Consider the following 26193-nt stretch of genomic DNA (forward strand, 5'->3'; position numbering starts at 1 on the left):
GGGTGCAAGCTGGGACCAGCACATCTGCATTAGTGGGGGCAAGCCAGCATCCCAGGGCCAAGCACATGATGAGGGTCGAAGAGGTAGCCAGCCTTCTGCTTGCGAGCAGTGATACTGAGCCAGAACTAAACTTATCGCTGTCTCAAAGTAGTACACAATCCACGCAAGATGGAAGTGCTCAACAACCACCGCCAGCAGTAGATGTTCAACAACCACAACCACCGCCCGCAATAGGAGTTGTTCACCCACAACCACAACCACTTCCCGCAACAGTTGTTGAACAACCACAACCACCGCCCGCAACAGTTGTTGTTGAAAAACCACAGCCCGCAATAGTACTTCCTCAAGAACAACAACCACCATCTCCGCACCAAATAGTAGTAGTTGTTCCTCCCGAAGTCGGGGCAGTTCAGGAAGTAGAGCCTCCTTCCGAGCAAGAAGAAGAGGAAGCCACTTCTGTAGGTGATCTATTTCCTTTGAATTCACCAAGGGAAAGGAGGGTTAGTGCATCGAGTTCTTCGCAAAGCATCCCTTCCGATGACCTTGATACGGATTGGCAGCCACAACTATCTGCACATTCAAAGGAGAGACATCCCAAGAAGACCATGCTAGGAAAAAGGAAGTTTCCAGGCAGGCTTGAACTTATGGAGGTCGATGTAGGTGAGCAGGATACTGCTGGTGATAAAGACGGGTCTGACACTGTCATCATCACAAGCGTTATTCCTGGTGCAGAGGATGTAGAGACCAACATTTTCACCCTATCCAGAAATGCTGCAATGACTGATGAGCAGGTACCACGCATAACTCCTACACACTCAACACCCACAGTAACACCAGCTCCAATTTTTTCAACAGCGAAGGCCCGGCAGCATCCGACATCCAGCAGAAGCGCCACTTCAACAGAAGGAGGTAGTGGCAGTACTAGGACTGAGCTGTCCCATAGTGAAATTCCACAATCCTCCAGTCCATCCGGCATTGGCAGTGGGTCCTCCTCTTCCTATGGCAGGAGACAAAAGTTTACCTCCCCAGTGTGGGACTTCTTTACGGTTCACCCAGTTCAGGAGAACATTGCTGTATGCACCATTTGTCATGTCAATGTTAGTCGTGGTAAGCTTGGTACAAACTATGGGACTGGAGGCCAAACGACCCATTTGAAAAAAACACACGTGATCAGGTGGGAGAACCACCTTGCAAGCTTAAAAAATGTTAGCACTCGTGTTGGTGGGGATACAGTGGTACAAGGTCCACTCATGGTTGACCAGGAGGTAGAAGAAGAGGGAGACGATGACCTTCTATCTAGGAGTGGTACACAATCGACCCCTGTCGCCAGCACTGGAGTGGTAAAGTCCACATCCTCCGCATCTGCAACTTCTCAGTGGCACCAGAGTCAGCTGGAAACACCAAGGAGTGCAAAGTCTGCGATGCAAGGTGGTCCGTCTAGCACAACTCAAAGACATGCAAAGCAGCTTACCATTCCTAGCATGTTAAGGCAGGAGGGAAAGTACGAGCGGAACCACCCAGTAGCACGTTTATACAATGCCAAACTTGCGAAAATGTTAGCACTGGACCTTCTCCCATTTTCATTTGTTGAGGCTGTTGGATTTCTGGAATTAGTGGCAACCCTCTGCCCAAAATGGAACGTTCCCAGTCGCTACTATTTTGCCCGAGTGGCTGTTCCAGCACTACACCACGATGTGCTGGAATTGATTGGGAAAGCCTTACAACAGAGTGTTGTCCATTGTATCCACCTGACAACAGACATGTGGAGCAGTTGCGATGCTACAGATTTCATGTGCATCACCGCACACTGGATCTCTTTTGCAGGTGTTAAAGACAAGTTAACTTCAGGCCTCCGTGACGTTGCTGGAATTTTTAATGATACGCGCAGACATGCAACTATAGCCATGTTTGGTATGGACAAAAGTCATACTGCTGAAAACATTTTGTCTGACTTTAACGACAAGGTCTTTGAATGGCTGAAACCAAGAGGCCTTAAGATTGGTTTTGTTTCCACCGACAATGGCAGTAATGTAGTGAAGGCAATGAGAGAAGGACATTATTTCAGGGTACCCTGTTTGGCACACTGCATAAACTTAGTCGTGCAAGACTTTCTGAAAAATGAAGCCAAAGTCAGCAACATAATGGCCATCTGCAGAAGAATATGCACGCACTTTAACCATTCTTTCAAAGGACGGAAGCTGCTACGGGTCATTCAGCAAGAGCATAGGTTGCCAGTCAAAGCACTGATCCAGGAGGTCCCAACACGTTGGAACTCAACTTATTTCATGCTTGAGCGTCTCTTTGAGCAGTACATCCCACTGAATGCTTATGTCATGTCAAGAAGATTAGGGGATCCTACTGTTAATCTTAAAGCCCTGACCATTGAGATGTGGCAGTGGGACCTCATTAAATGCATCACAGAGATGCTACAACCCTTTGAGGTCTTCACACGTGCAGTTAGCAGGGAGGACTGTACTATGGGCCAAGCCATCCCATTGTTGTACATGCTTGAGCAACAGGTGAAGGAGGTCTGTGAAACATACGAAGGTGACGAACAAAAAGTTGATGCATATACCTTAGCCAAGGGCTTAGTCAACCGCTTGTGTGAAAATGTAAGGCTCAACAATATTGTGTCAGGTGAACATTACATAACTGCAACAATCTTGGATCCACGGTACAAATTATTTGTCAGCAGTAACGAAGTAATTCCATTTTCAGATGAGGATGTTGACAAGTACAAAACTTCCATAGCTGCGGAAGCTAATGAGTTAGAAACTGAACGGCTGTTACTTAAAGGCCTGCCACTGCCAGCCCAGGCCAGTCCAAGTACTCCTGACGCAAGTTCTTCACAGCGTGAGAGCAGTGCGTCTGCTTTCCAGCAGGCACCAACAGTACCAAAAGCAGCACCTACACGATCTGATTCAGCAGACCCAACCAAAAGCATAACTGCTTTTTTTCTACAGAAAGGGATGGGTAAGTCCGTTGCTGTTGCAAAGGGAAAAGAGGACCAGCAAAGCCGAGCACCAATGAACATTGAGCGGATGGTTCAGGCCTATCTGGATGACACAACAGAGGTGTTCATGGAGCAAAGCCCATTGGTCTATTGGTATGAAAGAAGGAGACAGTGGCCAGTGCTGAGCAGGCTGGCGATAAAGTATCTGGCTTGTCCTGTAGCCAGTGTCTTCTCTGAGCGGGTTTTCAGTGCTGCTGGTGCCATTGTCACATCGAAAAGGACTAGTCTCTCCCCCAAAAGCGTGGAGCGGCTGACAATGATAAAAATGAATCAACGCTTCATACCACCAGACTATCAAGTACGTGAATCACCGCCGGATGAAGAAAGCGAGTGTGAAGAAGACGTCCTCACTACTGGGTTACATGACCTACTTCTGTCTGAACGCACAGAGTTTGAGGACGAGCTCCTCTTCCCTGACAACTAGGACAGGTATATTAAAGGAATGATGCAATGCATTGCATAGGATTGTTTAGCCGACTCTGAGCAAATGTGCATGGAATTAAAGTATACTAGTAGTAACTTCAGACTCACGTGATGGGCAATTTTCCCATGTTATTTAATAATATAAATTATTTATGCACTTGTGACCCTACTACTACAGGTGCAGTCAGTACTTAATTTATCGTTCGTAGTTCATGTTCATGTTGCACAACGTACATTATTTGGTGAAACAGTCCCCCCTCCACCCCCCCAACAAACACAAATGAACTTCAAATGTTTTCTTGTGAAAATATCTTTGTTTTATTTTTATATTTTCATAATGATAATAGAAAAATAAAATATATAACAAATGTAACCCCCTGACCCAGAGCTGTCCCTACCCTCCCCTAACCCCAACCAAATTTCAACCCAAATGTACACCCCAACTCCCACATCCCACCCACCAACAAAAGGATTAAAAAAGGGGCAAAAAACAGGGTCCATTTCAAAGCCGGCGGGCTTTCAGGTGTTTGTCCACCATTATCTTCACACGCTCCTCTAGACCGTCCTCCAGCTTCTTCCGCTCCTCCTCCAACTTCGCTACCCGGCGGAGAATCTTTGCTTTGAAATCACGGCACCTACACTTGCATGCATGTTGTTGTTGTTGTGGGGGGGCCGCCGAAGATGTAACAATGCGGCGGCGGGCGGCTGCCTGACCACGGCGACGTAGTCCTGCAGGCTTGGGGCCCGGGGCATTGGAAGAGGCAGCAGCTGCTGCCGCCGCCTCCTCCTCCTCCTCCTCGGCCTGATCCACCAGCCGGCGGTAGGCCTCTACAATTGCCTGCAGTTTCCGCTGCCGGGCCCGGACTGCCAACTCCTTCCTTGTTGGTTTTTGGGAAGGAGTAACTATAAAGAAAGAAACAGAATTGTTGTAATCCAAACTCCCCGCAAATCAAGAACACAACATTGATTCAACACATAGTGGGCGGCACAGTAGCACTAGCAAGCAAGCTGAGTACCAGAAATTGTGTTGCGTCTATCTTGAACATTCTACAGCCTCTATTAATTTTTTGGACTTTTTGGCACGGTATTATGCCTGCCCTATTAGCATGGGTGTACTTCAACGGTCACACACATTAGAACGAACACCTGTCTTTTTCATATCTCCTTTTGTATTATATACTCTGATTCCGGGAAGGCGGGAACACTCTCAAAGTAACATTAATTAACAGGGGGCAGCTAGTAGCACATGTCTAGTAAAGACTATAATACTTTATACCGCGCAACAAACCTTATTTGGTTTGTGTTTCACCAGCAACGACCCATGCACCCAGTCGTCCCCTCCTTCCCTTGCCTTTGGGTTTGCCCAAAACACCGCTGCTGCTGAGACTATCCACTAACCACCGGTATTGGGTGTGTCTCCCAACCACGCTGGCAGCTGTGTTTTCCCCTTTACATGCTTTAACAACAACCCATGCATCCGACTGCTATCAGCCACTTGCATTACTGTAGTGGTAATGCTTAGCATGCTAATGACAAGTAAAGGTAACATCATATATTTTCCAGTAGAGTACAGTGAGAAAGTTTTCCCCTCCCACCAAGTAATGCAGATCACTATTGAATGTAACTTACCATCGCCCGCCGCTGTTGGCTCCCCCCCCACTGCTGCTGGTGTAGGTGCCTCTGTTCCTCCTGTCCCCGCCGGGATCGCTGAAGCTGCGCCGCTGTCCCCGTCGGCACTGGTCGATGGTAAGGGTTCTGCACCTATAAAAATAAGTGCACCTTTTTAGATGGATGCACAGCCCCCTTTGTACTTGTTCACCAAGAATGGAGTTCTTCAAAACAGTTAAGTACAACGTACGTAATCAGTATGAGTCCACATTGCATAGTACAGCAGAGTCACTACACATATTAGCATTCATTGTTATGGTATGGTACCCAAGCTCATCTCATCTGTCCTGCTACTCTAGTCCTTGGAAATTGGAAGTGAACTATGTAACCTTTGTACATCAATGTATCCAGTTTTGCGCATGTTAACTCGCAGCTTGTTGCGCAGTACGAGAAGACGCTCTGGGGCAACACATCATTGTTCAATGCATACACCTGAAGAGGTGGGAAAGTAAAAGGGCCCGTATTTAAGTTTTCTATGTGGATTGTGGAATAGAGTTTGCTTACAGGTTACAACTTCTTTTTAGCATGGCTGCATAAAACTGGCATAAATGTATTTCATACTGTCTAACGTGCACCACTTTTGTCATTATTTTTCGGCAGGTGAGAAGATTGCCTTCTACGAAGCGGACATTTCCATAGCTTACAAAAAAAGAGGAATATCTGACCAGTATACGTTGGTGAGAGGTCTCCGATAGTTGCCACATTTCCCTATTGTGCACTAGTAGCTGTACAAATGTTGATTACTTTATTATGCCTGTTTTAACTCTGGATTTTTTCTGGTGGGCCCTTCAACGTATTTGACGGAACAACTTAAAAACATTGATGTTACTTACTTACTTCTAACAAAATAAAGCTTTTGAATGACCACTTTGACTCTGAAGTTTATTTTCAGTGTCTGTTGTCTTAGAGACTCACACGAGTGAGTGAGCAAAAGGGGGTTTCTTAGGTAACGGTTTGTGTCCTAAAAGCATTCGGCATCTTGGTATTGGGGTTCAGGAGTGTGAATTGAATAATTGACCAATGACTCAGGCCATATAGGCTGACGTTCAGTGAATTGTGCGTTCCTCAGAGTTCTGTGACTGAGGTGTAAGTAAGGTCCAACCTGCCTATCAGTACCAACAACATCCAATTTTCGTGTGCATAGTTACATAGTTGTGTAATATGTATATAACTCCATAGGAGATAGAAGAATACCCACAAGACTAGTAGTGGTATACTAACGTTTACAAAAATACTAGACAAACATCATTCTGGATGCATACTTGGTTGCTGTCAATTGCCAAAGCACTGCAGACACATTACAGAGGAAAAAACAAGCACTGTTGGACTTACTGGGGACAGCAGCAGGATCCTCAGTAGAGGAGCTCTGTGTAACTGGTGGTTCACCCGCCGACTCGGTCCCTGTATTCTGCTTGCCCCTGGGTTCTGTGGTTCATGTAAAAATTAAAATAATAAACAAAGAGAAAAACATTGAGTGCTGTGAAACATAGACATCATTGCAAATAACACTGCTACAGTGGAACAGAGCCGGAGGCAACAAATCCATGCCAGGGGCCGCAACGCAAATATGTATCCATCCTTAGAGTATTATTAAATTAAGGATATCTATTGGTGCGGTGTCCCCTGAAGTTTGGTGCCCCTGTGCAGTTGCACAGCTTGCACATGCCCCCTAGAGCCGGCCCTGGCTGAGGTAAGAAGAACAAAGTAACGTTAGCATTCTTTGCAAGAAAAGGATTCGATTCATGCAGAAGAGAAGGCCGTGAAAAAAATGCTACAATATGCAAACAACGTACAATTATCCATCCACCGCTATTTCACTGACGGACAAAGGAAGGACAAGACTCTATTAATAGCATTAACTAACTTCAGTTCTCAACAATAAAGAAAATCTCACATCAATAAACAGCAACAGCTAGCGCCAAGTTGAAACAACACGCAAGAGCCAGTGAAGAAGAAGAACACTGTCATACAATGACAGTAGATATACCGGAATACATCGCAAATGTAACTAGGGGCAACAGTCATCGCGTTACTTATTCAGCCAATATTTACAAAGATACAATAACAATATTTATACAACTATATATATATATATATATATATATATATATATATGTATATAACTATATATATATATATATATATATATATATATATATATATATATATACACACTTTATTTTTGGGGTAGCCACTCACCAAGACCCACAACCTCCACACCAAGCAGGTCCAACAGGTCCTGCTCCCGGTCCAAAATGTCGGCCCAGCGGTGGGACAGCTGATGGTGGGTACGCCGGATACCGGAGCAGCGGAAGACTGCACGGCGCACCTTCGCCCACCGCCGGAGACGCTCTTCAATGCGCTGGTAGCCGGAGCCGGGCCTGCCGCCTGCTGCCAAAGTCAAAGGGAGGTGACGTTGGATAAAAAAGACCAGGGCGGCCACCTCCTCCTCCCCAAAAAGTTGGCGGGGCGTCACTCCTGCCGGGCGCATTCTGCCGCAAGGCAGCCGTTTTTTTTTAGGCACAGCCGCCTTGCCCTTTGAGCCGCCGATGCTGCTGGCACCCTTCACCATGGTTCTGGGTGGAGGGGAGAAGGAAAGTTGAAGACAAAAAGGTTAGGGGAAGAAAGAAGAAAGATAAAAGAAGGAAGTAATATAAAACAAGAGAAAAGTTGCAAAAAAAGTGGTAAAAGTAAAAATAAAATGAGAAATATAAACCTAGGCACAGACAGAAATAGGTAAGAAGTAAAGAAAGTTAGAAAAACTGAGGGAAAAGACCAGGATGGAAGAGATAGGAGTGAGATGCTAAAGTAGGCCCAAAACCATAGCCAGAGTGTGAAATCGAAGATGGCTCTGCCCGTCGCGACCGCCGCGGTAAGTTCGCGCGATATTTGACGCGATCACGCACTTTGGCAGTGCGAACGAGAAGATGAGTTCCCGAACATGTCTAACACAACGCGAACACGTTACTTGTGACCCGGAACCGGAAATAAGGGAACGCAAGCGGGCGGGACAAACCTCATTGAGTAACTTAGCGCGCTAGCTATTGCGAGCATGCAGGCAGTGCCCCGAACACGCGCACCGCGCTCCCGAAGACGAAAAACGGCGCGCGAACGGGTCTAGCAAGCTACTACGCATGTCCGCGGAGCTACGTGTAGCTCGCGGAGTGCAAGTGCGTCTTCGCGTAGCGTCGCGGAGTGCGGCTACGCAAACTACGCCCAGGGTTAGTCATGAGTGATGTAATATGTGACGTCATCAGCAGTACATTGCACGCGCAAGTTATAGTGAGTCCAACTAACTATAACGTGGGAATTTCAATGGTTTTATGCGAGTAAAATTTCCTCCTAACTATAACTGGTGTGAAACCTATGGTTTTTTCAGTGAATATATATATATATATATATATATATATATATATATCGATGCCAATCCTGCTAAACACAATGAATAAAACAGGCGCTGACTCCGTGGGTAAAGGTTTCAAGCATAAGTGTTTTTATTCCTCCGTGATGAACGACTTGTTTCGGCGAACGTGTCCGCCTTGCTCACAACATCACAAATCTCTTCGGTGCAGTATAAATTAGAAACAAGGTGTAAACCAAAACTGATTGTCATGGAAACCGACTTAGCGACCACAGCAATGGAAAAGTTACATATAGCCTGGGACATGCAGAGTCATGGTGAGTATGTGTAGTGTTTCTTCCAGTCAAACAAAGTTACAAAGTTAGATGAAATTTTAGTTTGCTAACATTATGCATAGGTTAAATCACATTTGTTGAATAATCACAAAATGGAAATAATACTATATACATCACACTAGAACCCGTGTTATTGAAGAAACAACAGACGAAAAATGAAATCAGAATCAGATTAAAGCACAAATTAATATATATGTGCGCCTCACCATCTGCCTACTAGGTTGTATATGCAGAAAGCACAATCTAATGAATGTGTTTGTGTGTGAACATGTGCTCAGGCAGTCAACGTGGCTTCCTCGGGGAGTTATTGTTCCTGAGTAATAGTGGCTATTGCCTATTAGGTGGCGTACCGCGTGGAAAGGATCCAGCCCAAGTGGGCGGATCTACGGTGCCAATAAGACGCCCAATGAGCGTGCACATGTTAAGGTGATTGTGGTCTAAGACTGTCGGTATGCAATTGTGCAGGAGTGTCCATATATTCCAAAGTGAAAGTGTTGGAATGTGTACGGTGATAAGTGACCAAAAGGTGGGGGGGATTGTGTTAAGAATATATACAAGTGAGATTGATTTTAGGGAAAGGGTGGTCAGGGAATGAGAAGTCACCGCTATGGAGTCATAAACTCATGCGGAATTAGAGGTGGACACTAAGTGCCTCATCCGCATTCAGACCGTTCTGCATCAATATATATACGAACACAGACACGCACACACACACACACCACACACACACACACGCACACACACACCCACACACACACACACACACACACACACACACAACCACACAACCCCACACACACGCAACCCCACACACACACACCCCTAAATAATGTACGTATGTTTTGTATGGATCTGAAGAAAACCCACATGGTTCGTAACAGAGCATGAACAGGAGATTTGCACATTTGTGATATTACATGTTATATATTTACAAGCACAATACATTCCACATATATTTACAATTTTATGCACAGTGAGGTCAACTCATTTGCCCAGAATCAGACATTTTAAAGTCAAGTGCCAGAGCTGGAATTAAAACCAAAAGTTCCAGATCACCTGATTTCTCCAGTTTATTGGTAACATTTGCAGAGGTGGCTAAGGTTGACCAGGAAAACAGTAATACCGGGAAAAGTCCAGGAGGAGTGGGAATGACTTGTTAAAATACTTTGTAGCAGTCCAATTTAGAATCGTACCCGAATGGTACAAAAGTGCCCTAATGAAAAACGTGGCTTCGTGGCTCAAGGAATTGATGGGAAAAAAGCTGTGGGATCGAACTTGGATGAAAAAGTGAAAAAGTCCAAAGACAATATAATCTGTACATCTACTTCGTAACAAAAAGCATAAGCGATGTTACGGACATATATATACAAGGGCTTGACTGTGTTCCTGTTCTAATACACAAGAATATGTGACAAGAGAGGTCATAAGTCAGGGGTAGAATGAGGACGTAGGACAATCTCAGATGGTAGAATGTTATGTCTTAAATCCTACTGATAATATAACACAGGAAGCAAGAGAGGATGAGATTCACATGTGATCTCACAGCAGATATATTGTTTCCTTTTAGACACTGTTTCACACAATGTCCCAGTAGCCCGACCAACCAGTCACATTTAACAAAAAAGGTCCAAAATACAGCACTCAAATTAGATAGCAGACTAAAACTATTGGACTCCTGACGTCTGGGTCATGTATAACTGGGCTTACTCACTTTAAAATTGGGCAGCCAGGGAACGAAATTAGACATTTAAATATTGCTTCATTGGGAAAAGGCAGATACTACTTAAAACTGACCTCATTTGCCTTCAGTTCAGAATGTTTCTTTTTCCATAAAAGTTCTATTCATAACAAAAATGAAAAAGCAAGCTGTAACTGAAGCTAAGTGCTGTCTGCCGTCTGGTGCCGGTTTCTAATGAGATCACTTCTCACCAATCCGTTAAATGTCAAGCATCCCAGCTCAAGATAAGAAAGCTCGGCAGTAAACATGCAAATGGTATGTAAACGAGAAACTAAGACTTGCTCATGCCAAACCGTGACAAATACATATGGATTTGCTCCCGTAACTTGTAATAGCGAAGGCCAAGTCATTATTTCTGTGAAGAGGAAATCTTTGAGATGACCAGCCTGGTTTAAGCTCCTTTTCTGTTTGTCCTGTCCAGGGCTCAAACACGTCAGATCGCCAGTTTTGCAGCAGACAGCGCCCCGCCACCCTCTCGGCTTAGTGAAATGCTTATTGCCGAGATTACAGTAATTACAACCACAGCGTGAGCCCCAAACATGCGCTAAAGGAAACATCAGCACGTCAATGGGCAGATAAACAGCGCATTCATGCTTTATGACAACCCCCCCTTCCCTGCAGCCCTAACAAGTGCGACACACCTACGCATGGGGCGCGACACACTAACGTGTCGCGCCACACAGTTTGGAAAGCTGTGGTCTAATGGCTGAAACGGAATGGCCAGAAGGTAAAAGAGCAGCCATTTATTATCAAGGCCTCAAAGCTGAGCTGAAGAACGTTCTAGCTCAAATTGATCCTCAACCTTGATTGTACAGACTTAATTAACCTGACCCTTCCTTCAGACCATCGCTTAATGGAAAGGAAAGGACATCGTCGTTGTCCTGAACGAGGAATTCTAAGGTTTGAACGTCCTAGAACTTTCCATAACACTAACTCACGAGAAAGTCAAAGCGAACCTATGGAAATAGGTACAGTACGATCTTCTTCATCTATAGAAGAGAAAGAAACACGACGTAAAAACTGACAACCAAAAACCGGAAGTCCACAAAAAAAAACAATTATTGCTGTTAACTCCACAACGGAAAACTAGGTAACTCAAAAGAGGAAGAAGGGACTCTTGGAAGAAGGGACTCTTTTGAGTAGTTGGCAAAACCCTTCAATTAGTTCAACTATGCATGAACATGAAAAACATTTAACCTTAAAGATGACGTCTTGGTTTGGTGTCTTTAGAACATACACATGCCATTACAGTGCTCATAGACTCAGGAGCCACTGGTAATTTTGTGGACACAGCATTAGCAAAAACTTTGAATTTACCATATTAAAGGAAGAATAGACCAGAACTCGTACAAACAGTGGACAGGAGTGTATTGACATCTGGTTCAATTACCGTGCAAATCGAAGCCATGTTTTTACACTTTGACATTAAGAACAAAAGCCATACAGAACTCATTCAGTTCAATCTCATTAGTGCCCCACAATGTGGTTTTATTTTTGGGATGCCTTGGCTTAAATAACACAAACCTGTTATAGGCTGGCCATCAAAATCGATCATCAGTATGTCTCACTACTGTGAAAAACATTGTTTTCAAAAACAAAAAGAACTTATTCAGCATTCTGTGGGAACCGCAGAAGAATAAGTTGTCCAATTAGCAGCACATTATCAATCGTTTGGTGAAATCTTTAACGAAAATAGTTGAATACTCTTACTCCGCATCGTTCATACGACTGCCAAATTGATTTGCTTCCAGGATCAGTAATTCCTAATTGCCGCATATATGCCCTGTCTGAAAAAGAAAATGATCATTTACGGAACTATTTAGATCAATACCTAGCAAATGGGTTCATAAGACAATCTAAATCCCCTGCAGCTTCCCCATTATTTTTCGTGTCCAAAGCCAATGGGGAGTGTTGCTCATGCATTTATTACCGAGCACTAAATAAAATCACAATGTAAGAACAAATACCCACTTCCTTTAATTCTGGTACTATTAGTCCAAGTTAAATCTGCCAGTATATATATACAAAATTGGATCTTAAGGCAGCATTTCACCTGAATAGAATGCATGCCGGAGATTACTGGAAAACTGCATTCAAAACCAGGTATGGCCTTTTTGAATATATGGTTATGCCATTTGGACTTTGCAACTCTCCAGCAGCTTTTCAATTTTTTTCTCAATGACATCTTGCGCAAATTTTTGGACAATTTTGTTATCATCCACATTGGTGATATTTTGATTTATTCTGAATCAGAGAACATGCATGTAAAACATGTTACAACAATACTAACTATCCTTCAACATCATGGACTTTACTGTAAATTAAGTAAGTGTGACTTACAAGTCACAAAAGTTGATTTCTTGGAGTCATTTTATCTCCTGGAGATGTACAAATGGCCGATCGAAAAATCCAAGCAGTGCTTCAATGGCCAATACCAAATAATGTTCATGTCCATTTTTATCGGTGTTGTATGGATCATTTTTCCGAAAAAGTAGCTCCTATAACAACATTTTTACAAAAAAGGGTACAATTTGGCGGGACTCCCGAAGCACAATCAGACTTTGATCTGTTAAAAAAGACCTTCACCACAGCACAAATTCTTGCTCATCCAAACCCTCAATTGCATTACATTGTAGAAGCAGACGGTTCTGATTTAGCAGTTGGAGCTATTGATCCAGCAGCTTACCATCAACAGGTACTCTAATACCATGTACTCACCTGGACCCATAAACACACATTCACACAACTTGGTAATAAACGGCCGGGGTCAATTATTTATGATTCTTTACCATTTCAAGATAAGTCACTTCTTATTCTCAACTAATCTTTCAATGATCAAAAAGTTCTTTCCTACGGTCAGTGGACCATTAGTTGACTAGTTGATGGTGAAATGACAGAAAATAACCTTCTTACATTCGATAAAATGACCACAGACCCGGGAAATATTTAACATGTTTATCTAGATTAATTTCATGTGACCCACTTACAAAGTACAATACAGTATTTGTCACTTGAAGGAAATAAGATTCACTTAATGAATATTCAATTATCAAAACACATAACTTATCTTTAGTATTGACTTATGCTCAGAAAGGAGAGGATAGAGAGAAAAGAACATTAGCGCCAGCACAGAAAATATATTACCTAGGATAGTGTGAAAACCAACCCCGTGGCCAAGGAGCTGAGAAGGGTCCCTGGGAAAAATCAGGTGACAACGGCTTCAGGAGAGGAATCAGGACAGGACAGATTACCTCTCTACCACCGACGCTTGAATAGCAACCCTCTTTTACACTCTCTTCCTCCTCGAGATTCTTCAGCCATCTTCTTTTGAGTAAATTAATTTAGGAGAGATGGTTCTGCATTCGATTCTTCATCAGCATGTCTCGTCACTCCGACAGCATCCCGAGCTCTGCAGCATTCAGCAAATCTCCGTCTCTGGTTCACTCGGACAGCATTCTGATCTCATGCTCTCAGCATCGACGTCGCTCTAACTAACTAAGAACTACCTCAATTAAACCCTACAATATTCATGTACCTCCCAATAATGTTTCAATATCATGAAACTACTAACTCTTATTGAACAGGCAAGGGAGTGATCATCCCACCATGCTTATTTTCCAATTTAGTCTTTCAGTTCATTGTTAAAAATCCCACCCCTTAATTTTTATTCATGAATCTTTATTTCCCACCCGTATTCACATCATATTTTAAACAAGTGTAACATTTCTCATATATTTCTATTCATCCAGAAGACTTGAGTACTGGTTCCCAGGGTATGTATCTCTATCGTCCTTGGACTGTGTTCAAGAGTCACATCACTGTTTCCGGCTCAGTCACACCAAGCATGTGCGAAGATCAGGTGGTTAACAGACTTTAGACTCATACGAAAGGCCCAAAATATGCACTAATGAAAGAGTCAAAAGGACATATGTTAATTTCAAAAATAAATCATATTACTATATACAATCAATCAATCAATCATAGACATTTATAGAGCGCTCTACTTACCCGGAGGGTCTCAAGGCGCTAGGGGGGGGTGCTGCTACTGCCCGAACAGCCAGGTCTTGAGCTTCTTCCTGAAGGCGAGGTGGTCTTGGGTCAGGCGCAGGTCGGTCGGGAGGGAGTTCCAGGTCTTGGCAGCCAGGTAGGAGAAGGACCTTCCTCCTGTTGTCGTTTTCCGGATGCGGGGGACGGCGGCGAGGGCGTGACTGGCTGATCGGAGGTGTCGTTTGGGAGCGTAGAAGTTGATGCGGTTGTTGAGGTAGCTCGGGCCTTGATCGTGTAGGGCTTTGTGTGCGTGGGTGAGGAGACGGAAGGTGATTCTCTTGTTGACCGGGAGCCAGTGAAGGTCTCTTAGGTGTCCGGAGATGTGGCTGTGTCGTGGGATGTCGAGGATGAGTCTGGCTGAGGCGTTCTGGATCCGTTGGAGTCTCTTCTGGAGCTTGGCGGTGGTTCCGGCATAGAGGGCGTTGCCGTAGTCCAGTCGGCTGGTGACGAGGGCCTGGGTGACAGTCTTCCTGGTCTCGGTGGGGATCCATCGGAAGATTTTCCGTAGCATGCGCAGGATGTTGAAGCACGACGAGGAGACTGCGTTGACTTGCTTGGTCATGGAGAGGGAGGAGTCCAGGATGAAGCCCAGGTTGCGTGCGTGGTCTGTCAGTTTGGGTGCAGTTCCCAGGGCGGGGGGCCACCAGGAGTCGTCCCAGGCGGAGGGCGAGGATCCCAGGATGAGGACTTCCGTCTTGTCCGAGTTCAGCTTCAGGCGGCTGGTCGACATCCACTCGGCTACTTCTTTCATTCCTTCGTGAAGGTTGGCTCTGGCGGCGGCGGGGTCGTTGGTAAGGGAGAGGATCAGCTGGGTATCGTCGGCGTAGGAGGTGATGTTCAGGTTGTGTTGGCGTGCGATGGCCACGAGGGGGCTCATGTAGACGTTGAAGAGGGTTGGGCTCAGCGAGGATCCTTGGGGTACGCCACAGATGACTTCGGTGGCCTTTGATTTGTACGGAGGTAGGCGGACTCTCTGGGTTCTTCCGTCGAGGAAGGAGATGATCCATTCCAGTGCCTTCTCCTGGATTCCGACGTTGTAGAGGCGCTGCACTAGGGTGCGGTGGCAGACGGTGTCGAAGGCCGCGGAGAGGTCTAGGAGGATGAGGGCCGCTGTTTCTCCGTTATCCATCAGGGTTCGGATGTCATCGGTGGCAGCGATGAGGGCGGTCTCGGTGCTGTGGTTGGCTCGGAAGCCAGACTGTGAGGGGTCGAGGGATCCGTTCGTCTCGAGGAAGGCGGCCAGTTGCTTGTTGACGGTCTTCTCGATGACTTTGGCTGGAAACGGGAGGAGCGAGATGGGGCGGTAATTCTTCAGTTCGGTGGGGTCCGCTGTTGGTTTCTTGAGTAGAGCGCTGAGTTCGGCGTGCTTCCAGCTCTCAGGGAAGGTGGCGGTGTCGAATGAGGTGTTGATGATTTCCCGCAGGTGGGGTGCGATGACAGCGTCGGCCTTGTTGAAGACGTGGTGAGGGCAAGGGTCGGTCGGAGATCCGGAGTGGATGGAGTTCATCGTGCGGACGGTGTCTTCGGTGCTGATAGGAGTCCAGGCGCGGAGGGTGGTGGTGGGGGGTGGTGGTTCGGTTGAGTCGGGCGTGGCGTTCATCGGTTGGGTGTTGAAGCTGTTGTGTATGTCCGCGATCTTGTTGTGGAAGTAGGAGGCGAGGGAGTTGCAGAGTTCTTGCGATGGGGTGATGTCGTTGTTTCCGGCGTTGGGGTTGGAGAGCTCTTTCACGATGTTGAAGAGTTCCTTGCAGTTGTGTGCGTTGTTGTCCAGTCGGTCCTTGAATGCAGTTTTCTTGGTGTCGCGGATCAGCTGGTGGTGCTTCCGGGTGGCAAGCTTGAGGGTGGTCATGTTGTCCGGTGTTGGCTCCCTTCTCCAGGCTTTCTCGAGGGCTCGGCAGTTCTTCTTGGAGCTCTTGAGTTCGTCGGTGAACCATGGGGCCTTCTTGCTGCCGGGTCTGCTGGGCGGGGTCTTCAGTGGGGCGAGTACGTCCGCGCAGTTGCTGATCCACTTCGTGAGGTTGTCGGCGGCCTGGCTGGGGTTCGCTGAGCTGGTGGGAGGGTGCTGGCTCAGGGAAGCGGCGAGCTGGTCGGCTGTGATCTTGCTCCAGCTTCTGCGGGCAACCTGTTGCTGGTGGTGGTGGATCGTCGTTCTTCTGAAGGTGAAGTGGATGCAGCTGTGGTCCGTCCAGTGGAGTCCAGTGGCGTGGCTGAAGGTGATGTCTTTGCTGGATGAGAAGACGGCGTCGAGTGTGTGTCCGGCGAGGTGGGTGGGGGTGGTCACCAGCTGCTTGAGTCCGAGGTTGGCGAGGTTGTCCAGCAGGGTGGTGGTGTTGCGGTCATTGTTGTTCTCCAGGTGGAAGTTGATGTCCCCCAGGAGGATGTAGTCAGCGGAGGGGAGGGCATGCGGGCTGACGAAGTCGGCGATGTCCTCGCTGAATCGTGTGCGTGGTCCAGGGGGTCGGTAGATCAGGGTGCCTCTGAGGGTGGTCTTCGGGTCGGTGTGGATCTGGAAGTGTAGGTGTGCGGCGGTGGTCAGGATGTCGTCTGTGCTGGTCGTGATGCGGATGGTGTCCCTGTGGATGATGGCGATGCCTCCTCCTATCTGGTTGGCAGTGCGGTCCCTCCGGGTGATCTTGTAGCCCTCTGGGATGGCGATGGCGATGTCGGGCGCTGAAGAGGCGTTCATCCAGGTCTCCGTGAGGAAGGCAACGTCAGGAGCTGTGGTGTCGATGAGGTTCCAGAGTTCGATGGCGTGTCTGTGGACTGAGCGGGGGTTGAGCAGGATGCACTTGAGGTGGTTGGTGCTGGTGTTCGTCTTGGCGGGTGCTGGTGCGAGGCAGGTCCGGATGCAGGTGAACTTGCAGGCGGTGCAGCAGAAGGGTCCGTGGGAGCGCCTCGGGGTGGCACGGTAGCATCCCGGGGCTCGTCCGTCGTTGAGTGCGATGAGGGTGGCGGCGTCGTACGTCTGGCGGGTGGGCTGGGATCTGCGGGGGCCAGGGGTGCTGGCACTGGGCGCGGTCCAGGCGCGGACGGGCGCAGACGGGCTTACCTTTGGCGCACCTTCGGGGCTCAATCGGTGCTCCCGCTGCGCGCGTCCGCTGCGCGGTCGCTGAGGGGGCGTCATAAGAAGGGATCCGGGAGGGCGGGTCAGGCGGGAGGCGGGGAGCGCGTGGGCCTATCGGTCGGCGGGGGGGCGTGGTCGCGTCAAAACCGGCGCGAAATCCAGGCGGCCGGCCCTGCGGCGGCTGGGGCGCCGGGCTGGATCGGCGATCAAGGCAGGCGGCCCTGCGGCGGCTGGGGCGCCGGGATGGATCGGCAGCAGGCAGGCAGGCAGCAGGTAAGTGGCAGGCAGCAGGCGGGGAGCAAGGGGGCAACCAGGCCGAGGGCACAGTGGTCGCTGCAAGTCTGGGCTCGGGGTCCCCTTAAGAAGGGATCCGGGAGGGCGGGTCAGGCGGGAGGCGGGGAGCGCGTGGGCCTATCGGTAGGCGGGGGGGCGGGGTCGCGTCAAAACCGGCGCGAAATCCAGGCGGCCGGCCCTGCGGCGGCTGGGGCGCCGGGCTGGATCGACGATCAAGGCAGGCGGCCCTGCGGCGGCTGGGGCGCCGGGATGGATCGGCAGCAGGCAGGCAGGCAGCAGGTAAGTGGCAGGCAGCAGGCGGGGAGCGAGGGGGCAACCAGGCCGAGGGCACAGTGATACCACCTATCTCTTCTCAAATCTCATTCATTTATTAATGCTTTCCACGCATTAGCATTAGTATAATAGCTTGTGTTAGTTTCGGCAAAGCAGATGTTAAGCATGTGAGCTTTCAAGCAGCCATTTTAATAATGTTTGTGGTTGGTTAAGAAATTCCCTCCAAGTGACAGTTCGTCATACTGCGTAGATGAAGCTGACACATGCGCAATAAAGATTTCCTGTTAGCAGCCATTTTTAGAATTTCACTCAAGTTACTTATTAGTAATACACGTAGGCAAGCTTCTCTATCTTTTATGTTCAATGTTGTGCATATTAGTTTACACAATACGTGGTAATACATTATTAGAAGTTAAAAGAGAGGATTGTCTTCGAGCAAGTCTCTTTTCTACGAGTCCTTGCTCCATCAATTCCCTCTCTGGCATTTTTGAGCCATCAAAAAATCACCCATCCCAAACAGATGCCAAGTTTTAACATATCTAATTTTCTTTCCCTTTTTCGTTCTTGTTCTCATCTTTGTTCTTCAAATCTTTCATTCTATCATATAATTTTCCCTTCATTTCCTCTAACTGTATCTCTTGATACTTTATTTTTGTTACTCTCCCATTTATTTCATATCTTCTTCTTCTCAATTTATTTGTGCAACACTTACACCATATTACTATTGTTAATTATAGTTATATCAACTAATGGAAGAACTACTTGGCCTAAGAAACTTTTCCCAAAGTTAGAGAACCACGTACCTATTGAGGAAATACTCTTTGTTAGTCTTTCCCATACATTGTCAACCTCCAGTGGTTTCAGTTTTTTGTGAAGTTTTGTAATGTTTCTAATATCTCCTTTATTTTCTTTACTTTTATCTGGTATGTAAGTGAAACAATGTTGCACTTTCAACATTTTACAGATTCAACCTTCCTTTGCCAATAATATATCAAGCACAAGTCGATTTTGCATAACCATAGACCTAATTGCAACCATCTCTGTATTAGTCATCAAGAAACCTCTAGCAGTATCAGTCAAAAGACGATCAACTACTGTTGACACTACCGATTTAATGTGAATTTAGAAAAACTCCCACTGAAGGTATCAATGCACTAAATATGTCACCTATTATATCTGAAAAACTAGTTCTCTTTCTTCATGTTAGTTCATTGGTGTTTTCATTGCTTCCAGTCATTCTTTTTACATGATATATTTTCGGAAATACTATTTTGAAGTAGCAACTCCCATACCACCGGGCAGGCAGCTTATAGAAAAGATTTATTCCCACACATGTAGTAAACTTCAGGAAATACTGTATCTGTTCCCCCTTTTAATACCCAACCTCCTAAAATTAGGAAGTTATGTTCATATTCACTGGAACCAATAAATACGTTGTTATATTCTGTTTTTAATTTATGGCGGCTGGTTTTCCCTGTCTTTACAAAGTCTAGGCACATCGCAGCATGTGCTTTGCCAGCTGTATAAGTTCCCCCCATCTCAGCTTAGGGTGGTATATGGGTTTTCTGTTCAGCAGCTTTTCATTGGAAATCCTGTCTCCTTTCTTCAACTAAAGTCAAAAACACTTTCTCTTTTTCATGTAATGAGCATGTAAGGTTATTCTTGACTGCCTTCACTATATCTAATGACTTCGTTGTTAAGAAAAATTCACCCATAAACTGTGCATCTAGACGACGCACTGGATTCAGATTCTTTCGAATAGAAATTTCTATAAAAACGACATCTAGTTTTGAATAATAATATATTTTTTTTTTTTGTGCAAAATACATGAATCGGTTGGTAAGAGTCATTCTAATACAATATAGATTCTCAAAAAACATATCATAATATATACGACTGCAGAAAAAATCAGAGCTAAACATTCCTCACAAAACAACTTAACACTGTATGTTATGAGCAATAAAGAAAAAAACATAGCACATTAATTTGTGGAACAATAGAAATGGAAGCAAATAGCTTGATTCTACCAGATGACACAGGAGAAGGGATGAACCCCTATTTAAGACTCTAAATACTGTGTAACTAAGCCCCATATTTGTTCTCCAAGTTTCTTTTTCCGTATACCCTTGAGAGCATACAGACTATATTCCTTGTTGTGAATTGCGAAGAACCTAGACCGCCATTCCTCAAATAAGGGTGGTTCCTGTTGTAACTAGGCCGACGCAATACATAGTCTGTAGACAGCTGTCGCTAAAAATATTATTTTCGCATGTAACTTCGAAGTTCCTATAACCAATAGACCCATTTCTACACCTAAAAGGATCTGTGTTGCAGACAGCTGAATTTGGTTACCTACAATTTCCGATAGACATCTTTCTATCTTCGACAAGAGGAGGGCCAAAGATGGGCACTCAAAAAAAAAATATGTACATCATCTGCAGAGATATGACTGCAGCGAAAGCATTTCCCTATCGCATCGCCAGACCATTTTGACACTTATCAGGTGTATAATATAAATTGAAAAGTGATTTAAAATTTTGCGCAGAAAGTTTTGCAGACACAAATAAATCTCTCGCCATTCCCAAGGAGGTCTCAATTTGAATATCCTGTCTGTCTAATTTAACCCCCATTTAAGGTTCTGCAACTCAATATCATTAGCTTTAGTACTTAGCATAAGTTTATATAGCGTGCAAATCTTTGCCCCTCTTACATTGCCCTCAATCAGGGGGTTTGGTTGAAAAATAATACCACTATTCTCCAAATATTCCCTGATCTGCAGATATTTAGAGAAGTTCTCTCTAGGAAGCTGATATTGTGTCCGTAATTGTTCAAAAGATTTGAGAGAACCATCGGAATACAGATCTCCCACCACTCTTATTCCTCTCCCCCTCCTATAATACACCACTCTGTCCCATAAATCAACTGGTAGGAATATTGGAGATACCAGCGGTGTGTAGTATGAAATTTTCTCAAAACCGAACATATCCCTGACTGCTCACCAGACCCTATACGCCGCTTCCAGGGTCTTGAACCGCGTTCGCTTGTAATAACTCCATTCCAGATACAAAAATAAGCAATTTTTTGCTTTTGCCCCCAATAACATTTGATATATCGAGGGGCGTTCTGCAAGTTGCGACGGTGCTGCCCCTATTAGTAAAATGCCCATCCCTTGTAACCTACATGCGTAATAATATAGTACAAAATCTGGTACAGACCACCCTCCCAACTCTTTTGGTAATGTCATGAAGTGCTTAGCTCATCGTGCCTTACGCCCTGACCACATAAAGCTCATACAAGTCGCTTGTAATTTTGCCAGGCAAGCCATAGGGACATCCAATGGTATACAATGAAAAAGATATAGAATTTGTGGGAGTATCATCATTTTTAATAAATTACATCGCCCCACTAGGGAAAGGTGCAAGCATTCGGCCCGATCTAGTTCTTTCTTTACTCCGATCAAAAGCTGATCCCAGTTTGCTTTAACCAAGGTGGTTGTACATGTTCGTAATTTAACCCCCAAATATACAACCTCTTGGCATAACCTTGGATCGACATACTTCGGAATATTTGCACTTAATAACTGAGTCTTGGCAGAATTCAGCTTATAGCCGGATGACCTACCAAAAACCATAGCCCATTGTTCGATTTCCAGCATCGCTACAGCTGGATTCGCTGTGACCAAAGCCACATCGTCTGCGTATGCTAGTACCTTAAATCGGTAAGACTGTATAAATAAAGGAGGTATACGCGGACTAGATTCTAGCATCCTTAAAAAAGGTTCGATATATAACGAAAATAAAAGAGGGGAGCAAGGACAGCCCTGCCTAGTGCCTCTATGTATTTCTACCTCTGCCGACTCAAGTCCCATAGCATTGATACGAGCAACAGGTCGATAATAAAGTGTCTGCAAGGATTTAATAAAGAGCGCTCCAAAGCTTCGACTCCTCATAACATCCCATAAAAAACCCCATGTAATGCGGTCAAAAGCCTTTTCGGCATCTAATAAGATTAAACATCTGGTTCTCGAGTAACTTTCACATAATCAAGTAAAGTAATCAGGCGATTTACATGGTTTGTTGTACCGCGTTGCGGGATAAACCCATGCTGTGTTATTGAAACTAACCCTGAAATGACTGAAGAAAGTCTATTAGCTAAAATCTTTGAATATATTTTCCCATCTGCATTTAAAAGCGAGATGGGCCGATATGATCCGGGAATATTCGCCGGTTTGCCCTTTTTGTGAAACACTACTATAGATGCCCCATTCCATGTTTTAGGGGCTGCACCTTTCTGTGCTTCTAACATTGTTAATAAGAGATCTGTCTTTAGAGCAGGGAAAAAGATTTTATATATTTCCAACGGCAACTTATCTGGCTTCGGCGCCTTCCCCAATGCTAGCTCATTTACTGCTTTTTCAAGTTCTTCTAATGAGATGGGGGCTTCTAATAGTTCAATCTCGTCCACTAGCAGATCCCGTCTACAATATTGAGTGATCAATGTGGCAGCACCTACCTCATCGTATGCTTCATTTTGATACAGAGTTTCGTAGAATTGTCTAAATACCTCCAAGATTCCCTGGTCATCCTTAACTGAGTGACCATTCACATCTAATACTTCATCTATATGCTGGGCTGTTTCCCTTGATCTAACTTTTTGGGCGAGACATCTGCCACTTGCCTCGCCATACTCATAATGAATTTGTTTTTTAATAAAAAACTTTTTTACTAACTCTTTAGACCAACTCAAATTTAACCTTGCCTTAAGCCGTACCACTACCTTAACCTGATCCGTTGAATCTATCCCAGCCTGTATACTTTACATGAGATCTTCCTCAGCTATTATCAACTCCTGATATAGCTCTTTTGTTTTGGAGGCCTGCTTTTTTTGGTTATATAAACCGAAACTCAACGCCTCTCCTCGGAAGGCGGCCTTGAAGCAGTCCCACACTCCTCCCACACTACTACTCCCTCGGTTAGTATTAAAAAAAATATTATCCATTGTTTCATATGGTCAATAAATTGGTGTTCCAATAATAATGTACGATCAAAAGAAAAGCCCCTTGGTCGCATGATTGATGTTATACTTGCGATAGACAACACTACTGGCCCATGATCTGAGGTAATTCTCGGATATACTTGAATCATTGCCTGATTTAGCAATATTGAGAAGTAAAAAAATAATCTAAACGGACAAGCGTCCCGTGTGGAAAAGAAAAAAAAGTGTATCCTGGTGCCCCCCCCCCTTAAAAAGGCCCAAGCATCCACTAGCCCATGGTCACCCGTTAATGCCTGTAATGCTTTAAACACACACGGTTTCCTGCCAGTATACCTCATCTGTTCACTATTTAGGATATTTGGTGCTAAATTTATATTAAAGTCCCCGCATAGGATCAGTGGTGTGGGCCAAGTTGCTAATTCAACGTTCAGAAAGTCAAGAGTAGTTGCTTCATCTAAACTTGCTCCGTATACTACACAAAACGTTAATTTAATGTGGCCCGCAAGACATTCTGCGATTGCCCATCGACCTAACCCATCAGATAAAATCCTACCCGTATTGGCTGTATGTTTTTTGGCAAGGATTGCTACTCCTCTCGCGGCGCCCGAATATTTAGTACAAGTAATTAAATTAAATCCTAGTTCTTCTAGCATTTGTCTCTTTGACCACACTATATGAGTCTCTTGCAGACATGCTATATCACATTGGAGAGCTCGTAATTCCTGTGCGACCCGTCGTCATTTCTCTAGTGAGTTCAACCCCCTCACATTCAACGTACCTACCCTAATCCCCCTACCTGCCATCTAACTCTAACTGATTTTTTACCATTTGTCCACAATTTAATGAAAAAAACATTGCTGACTGCTCTATCAAAAAGACTCTTTCCCAACCTAACTTCATGCATTATTTTCTTTTTTCTACCCAATTCTCTCCCACTACCCCCTACTCTCCTACCCCTCCAACCCTTCCCCCCACCCCTCCACCACCCAAAATTAGGCTTAAGGACCATGGTGCATATTATCAAGGGGGTTTATCTCCGCTTTTTTGGCTTTAAAAGCCAAGAAAGCGGAGATAAAATTACCTCCCTATTACCTAGCTCTCGCTAACACCAGTTAGCGACAGCTAGTAGGAGATAGCGAACATCTTGGGCCCCACTTTGCATGTCAGTGATATTTATCACTAATGACATGCAAAGTGGGCGTGCCAAGATGTTAGCGACTGGAAACAGTCGCTAACATCGCTATCTCCTATTACCAACTTTTGGAGATATTCGCGCTAAGCGCGAATATCTCCAAAAGCTAACACCTGCCCTGAGCAGTTCTTAGCCATGTTATCCAATGGGAGGTGGATAACATGGCTAAGAGCATTAGCTCGGTAATGCATGAATATCGCTGACTTTTCAGCGATATTCATGCATTGCGGCCGTTTCTTATCGCATTTGCGATAAACCTTGGTAATACCAAGGTTTATCTGCGATAAAAATCGCCGCAGCTCAGCGGTACATTTTTGTCTCTAACCAAGCAATAGCGATAATTATCGCTATTGCTTGGTAATATGCCCCCATGTCCTCTGCGATGTGGACGTGCCTACACCCATGCCCCTCTGTTTGACTCCCCAGACCCCCACCCTCTGGCTCTTTCCCAACTCTTCCCAATTATAAACCTTACATCAAGCACTCTAGCGCTTAGAAGCTCTGTTTTCTTTTGCATATCTTTACAAATATCAACCTCGAATACTCTCCCATGACAAATCACACCCTAAGAAAATAACCAAAAATCGAGATAAGCCTTTTTGGAAGGCAAAAAAAAAAAGTCCTACGGGACAAAGAGAGAGAGTCTGTGTACTATATGTTATATCATCACATTACAATCCCGGTACATATGGAACACAATAATCCCCCCAAAAAAAAACATTGTCAAAACTGAATAAAGCTACTCTATTTTAACACACTTTCCATTAACTATTCTTTGTAGTACTCAAATTTGGACTTTTGGATTGTTTATCCATTTCTTTTAGATACGCCTGAGCCTCTGAGCTGGAAGTGAAGTATCGAGTTTGGCCTTTACATATTGTCTTTAGTTTTGCCGGATTAAGCAAGAAACATTGAGCTCCCTTTTCTTGAAAAGGTGCAATTAACTTCCGCAATTGCCATCGCTCATGCACCGTCGTGGGGCAAAAATCAGGGCGCACAAAAAATTTGCATCCAGCACCTTTCCGTTTATGCTCAGGTCGGGCCAAATCATGTAGTGCCTCTCTCAATAGAGAGTTATTAAGACAGATTAAGATCGCCCTGGGATATATATTCTGTTCATTACCCCGCTGCCGTATCACAAATGGGAACCTGTGTGCCCTAATGACTTCAATGTCCCAATTCCAGGCATTAAGTTCCGGGAAGGCTTCTTTAAATAACTGGATGATGAATTTGCGTGGGTCTGAGCCTTCCTTTCCTTCAGCAATACCCAAATTATTGCGCCTTGCCCGGTTCTCTAAATCCGTGAGCTTCCAGTCTACATCTGACTTAGATGTTTGCAGGTACTCAATATCTGTCTGTTGTTTGGCCAAGGTGTCTTCTGCTGTGGAAATATGTTCTTCAACTTCTACCACCCGTGTAGTAACCTCTGCACAAGTTTTCACCAGACGTCTAACGATGTTCTGGAGCTTTCTCACTGCTCCTTGTGTGCGCAAGCCCTCAGCTCTAGTCTCGTTCCGATGCACCATTATACTTTTATAGACCATCCCTAGAGTTATTAAATCCTCCTCCAAATCTTCTTCATCCAAATTAAGCTGGGGCAGAGGTGGGCCTTAGTCCTGCCCTGAGTTTTCTACAGTCTCTGCTGTCTCTGCGGCTCTCCTTACTGTTCCTTGAGACAATGTATATCCAAGCTCCTCCTGATCCTCCAGACCAGGCGTGTCTCCCCAATCGCCTGGATTGCTAAGGCAGTCTTCATCATTTTCTTTATCAGATGCTGTTGTCAAGTCCGA

The 26193-nt window shown here is 45.3% G+C and overlaps 2 protein-coding genes across 2 annotated transcripts; one reads left to right on the forward strand and one right to left on the reverse strand.

The window, feature by feature from the left end:
• Positions 1-599: 599 nt before the first annotated feature.
• Positions 600-5896, forward strand: LOC144753558 (zinc finger BED domain-containing protein 6-like). Its single transcript, XM_078641206.1, has 2 exons — positions 600-3442; positions 5705-5896. Exon 1 carries the CDS (start codon positions 606-608, stop codon positions 3435-3437), a length of 2832 nt encoding a protein of 943 aa, XP_078497332.1. The 5' UTR covers positions 600-605; the 3' UTR covers positions 3438-3442; positions 5705-5896.
• On the reverse strand, positions 3700-25947 carry LOC144752606 (uncharacterized). Its single transcript, XM_078640488.1, has 4 exons — positions 25527-25947; positions 6437-6529; positions 5066-5197; positions 3700-4339 (listed from the first exon to the last, which is right to left on the reverse strand). The coding sequence occupies exons 1-4, from the start codon at positions 25945-25947 to the stop codon at positions 3939-3941; spliced, it is 1047 nt and encodes a 348-aa protein (XP_078496614.1). The 3' UTR covers positions 3700-3938.
• Positions 25948-26193: the final 246 nt, after the last annotated feature.

This window comes from Lissotriton helveticus, chromosome 5_1 (assembly GCF_964261635.1).
Source record: "Lissotriton helveticus chromosome 5_1, aLisHel1.1, whole genome shotgun sequence".
Classification (NCBI taxonomy): Eukaryota; Metazoa; Chordata; class Amphibia; order Caudata; family Salamandridae; genus Lissotriton; species Lissotriton helveticus.